The sequence below is a fragment of the Triticum aestivum genome, chromosome 2D (assembly GCF_018294505.1).
Source record: "Triticum aestivum cultivar Chinese Spring chromosome 2D, IWGSC CS RefSeq v2.1, whole genome shotgun sequence".
Lineage (NCBI taxonomy): Eukaryota > Viridiplantae > Streptophyta > Magnoliopsida > Poales > Poaceae > Triticum > Triticum aestivum.
The window spans coordinates 633,248,574-633,252,410 of NC_057799.1; the positions used below are offsets into that span (position 1 = coordinate 633,248,574).

At 60.0% G+C, this 3,837-nt stretch overlaps 1 protein-coding gene across 1 annotated transcript; it reads left to right on the top strand.

The window, feature by feature from the left end:
• The first annotated feature begins 548 nt into the window (after positions 1 to 548).
• LOC123050601 (2-methylpropanoate--CoA ligase CCL4-like) lies at positions 549 to 2,347 on the top strand. The gene is made up of 2 exons (XM_044473371.1): positions 549 to 756; positions 868 to 2,347. The coding sequence occupies exons 1-2, from the start codon at positions 559 to 561 to the stop codon at positions 2,344 to 2,346; spliced, it is 1,677 nt and encodes a 558-aa protein (XP_044329306.1). The 5' UTR covers positions 549 to 558; the 3' UTR covers position 2,347.
• Positions 2,348 to 3,837: the final 1,490 nt, after the last annotated feature.

Here is a 3,837-nt window from a genome sequence, read left to right on the forward strand (position 1 = left end):
TGAAATGTTTGTTACTACTTTGTTTCGATATGCAAGTTGCCTGAACGTATCACTTAATCTTCTAGGAGTAGTAGACATGCAGAGCAAAGGCAAGGCCAACCAACTGACATATGACCTTTAGCAACCCCGTGTCACACTCCATTGCAGAAACGTGTCGTGCTGTTGGAGAAGGCCTTTGAAAAAGGGAAGGAAAAACAACATGTGCCAACTCTACATCTTGGTTTCATCTCTAGCAGCACGGACGCTAGAGAACAAGAATAAGACAATAAGAACATGCCCGCCTGTTAAAAACATGCCCGCTAGTGAACTTCGTTTTGTATTATTAGTACAAAAAATGCAGAGGAGGACGAAAACGGCGTGGCATCTTCTGCTGTAAACGTAGTAGCGATCCAGCATTGATCACTATGTGTAGTAGTGTTTGCACTATTTGCCTGACCGTCCCATGCCACCCAAACGGTTGGTGGGCCGTGGGCGTGGGCGTGGCGTGCGACCACCTAGCTACCTGGCTTTCTTGCATCGCACTGGCCATCCACGAGCTGCATGCGCCGCGCAGCGGCCATGGAGAAGCTCGGCGCGAACCCGGCCAACTCCTGCCCGCTCACGCCGCTGGGCTTCCTGGAGCGTGCCGCCACCGTGTTCGGCGACTGCCCCTCCCTCGTCTACCACGGCACCGTCTTCACCTGGTCCCAGACCTACCGCCGCTGCCTCCGCCTCGCCTCCGCGCTCTCCGCCCTCGGCGTCTCCCGCCGCGACGTCGTAAGTAACCCATCCATCCCTCGTCCTTGTGATTCTGTAAAGTGTGTGTTCTTCGCCACCGGAGAATTCGGTTGGTGCATGACGATCCATGGCGTGAACCAACTGCTTCAGGTGTCCGTGCTGCTGCCGAACGTGCCGGCCATGTACGAGGCGCACTTCGGCGTGCCCATGAGCGGCGCCGTGCTCAACACCATCAACACGCGCCTCGACGCGCGCACGGTCGCCGTCCTGCTCCGCCACTCCGGCTCCAGGCTCGTCTTCGTCGACCCGGTGCTGGTGGCGCTGCTCGACGACGCGCTCTGCCTCCTCCCGCCGGAGCACCCGGCCCCGCGCGTCGTGCTCGTCGAGGATCCCCACGAGAAGGATCAGTTCCCTCCGGCCTCGGCCACGGATCTTACGTACGAGAGGCTCCTCGAGATGGGGGATCCGGAGTTCAAGTGGGTCCGGCCGACCAGCGAGTGGGACCCGATGGTGCTCAACTACACCTCCGGCACCACGGCTGCGCCCAAGGGGGTCGTGCACTGCCACCGCGGAATCTTCTTGGTGACCATGGTGTCGCTCGTGGACTGGGCTGTGCCGCCGCGGCCGACGTTCCTGTGGACGCTGCCCATGTTCCACGCCAACGGGTGGAGCTTCCCCTGGGGAATGGCCGTCGGCGGCGGCACCAACGTCTGCCTCCGCCGTGTCGACGCCATGGATGTATACGCCGCCATTGCGGATCACGGGGTCACGCACCTCTGTGGCGCGCCCGTCGTGCTTGCAATGCTGGCCAACCCGCCGGAGGGTGTGCGCAAGCCTCTGCATAGGAAGGTGCGGATCATGACGGCCGGATCACCGCCGCCGGCCGCGGTGCTGCATCGCGTGGAGGCCATGGGCTTTGAGGTCAGCCATGGGTACGGGCTGACAGAGACTGGAGGTCACGTCGTGTCGTGCGCGTGGAAGGGCGAGTGGAACAAGCTGCCGGCGTCGGAGCGCGCGCGGCTCAAGGCGAGGCAGGGCGTGCGCACGCCCGGCATGGCCGAGGTGGACATCTTCGACGCCGACACAGGCCGCAGCGTGCCCCGGGACGGCGCCACCATGGGCGAGATCGTGCTCCGCGGCGGGTGCGTCATGCTGGGCTACCTCAACGACAGCGAGGCGACAAAGGCGGCGATCCGGGACAACGGGTGGTTCTACACGGGGGACGTGGGCGTGATGCACCCGGACGGTTACCTCGAGATCCGCGACCGGTCCAAGGACGTGATCATCAGCGGCGGCGAGAACATCAGCAGCGTGGAGGTGGAGTCGATGCTCTACGGCCACCCAGCGGTGAGCGAGGCGGCGGTGGTGGCGCGGCCGGACGAGTTCTGGGGGGAGACACCGTGCGCGTTCGTGACCCTGAAGGAGGGCGCGGCAGGCGCGGTGACCGCGACCGAGATGATCGCGTGGAGCCGGGAGCGCATGGCGAGGTATATGGTGCCCAAGACCGTGGTATTCCGCGGCGAGCTGCCCAAGACGTCCACCGGCAAGGTCCAGAAGTACGTGCTCCGGAAGCTCGCCCAGGAGATGGGACCCACTCGCAGGGGTAGCAGTAGCAGCAGCAAGATGTAGTGTACGGCATGGCAATGGGCAAAGGGTTTGTCTCTAAAATTTGATCCCTTTTTCCTTCCCAAAACCTAAAAAGTGGTCGGGTGCTCCCTTGTCTTACAGAGCACACGCGCTCACGCGCCGTCCGATCCCCATCTCGCGGCCGCGCGTGTTTCAGGTGGAAACCGCCGCCCGCTTCATCGATGCGTGCGCCAGGTGTCCCCTGGTCGTGGCGTCGTGGTCGAGATCCATTGGGTACTCAGAGCGGTCTCGTCTCGCCTCCCCATTCCCGTTCCTCCCATTTCGAGACAGCTGTCAAGCGCAGCGGAGCGGATCCCCTTTCCTTCCACTTCCAATCCCCCAAATCCAGAGCAGCCGGCGGCGTGGCGGCGATTCGGCGGCCGTCTTCCACCGGAGTGAGGGCGGGATAGCGTGCCGGCGTGAAGGAAGGCGGTGCAGCGCCGGAGACGCGACCGAGGAGGGACGACGCGCGCGCCTTCACCGTGTTGTTCGTGCTGCAGAATCGCCTTGCTGTGTGGTAGCAGCAGGCCGCGGCGGAAGGAGCAGCAGTACCGGAGACGCGGCAGAGGAGGAAGGGCGCGCGCGGCCGCTGTTCGGTTGGCGCAGAGGGGCAAAATCGCGCCGAACAAATCCCTGTAAGCCCATCGATCTCTTCCGCTCTTCCGCGTTTAGGTTGTCCAAATTGATGCGCTCCGCCGCGGCAGAGGGGGAACGACCCACGTGCGGCCGCCATGCGGTTGTTGCAGAGGTGCCGAATCGCGGCGGGTCGATGCGCTCCTCCATGTTTGACGAAATCGACTAGCAGATGGTAGAATGGATGAAGCACTCGTTAATTTTGGGCGGACGACGACACGGGGCATTTGGTGTTCTTAGGCTACTGGTGAACTAGGATTCGAAGGCAAGCCTTGGTGCTGTAGATTTCTGTTGTGTGTGTTGGGGTTAGGATGCTCATGAAGGCTGTATATTAGGCGATGTTTTTTGGTGCTGTAGATGTCGGGGGTTGCTCCTGATGGGTGATTGACTTGCCTGATATGGTATATGTGTTGCCTACGCAGGTGTTTTGATAGTGTTTTTGATTTAGTGTAGGAGAATAATGTTTCTTCCATGTCGATGTTGCCCCTGTTTTGTGAGCGACTTGCCTGATATGGGTCATGTGTTGCCTATGCATGTGTTTAGCGCCAGTGGGCAGTAATGTTTCTTCCATGTCGATGTTTCCCCTGTTTTTGTGAGTGACTTGCCTGATATGGTTCATGTGCGTTGCCTATGCATGTGTTTAGCGCCAGTGGTTTTTGAGGACAGTAATGTTTCTTCCATGTCGAATGTTGCCCCTGTTTTGTGAGTGACTTGCCTGATATGGTTCATGTGTTGCCACGCATGTGTTTAGCGCAAGTGGTTTTGATTTACTGCAGGAAAGTAGTGATTTAGCAACGGAAAACGTACATGTGATGTTTTGTGTGTGCGTGAGGTAGGAAGTAATCCAGCAGAGGGAGGGTA

What these genes read in the sequence shown, in the direction of transcription:
- LOC123050601 (XM_044473371.1), top strand. Translation starts at nt 559, where the DNA reads ATGGAGAAGCTCGGCGCGAACCCGGCCAACTCCTGCCCGCTCACGCCG. An exon ending in GCGTCTCCCGCCGCGACGTC is followed by an intron (nt 757 to 867) that starts GTAAGTAACCCA and finishes CAACTGCTTCAG; the next exon opens with GTGTCCGTGCTGCTGCCGAA.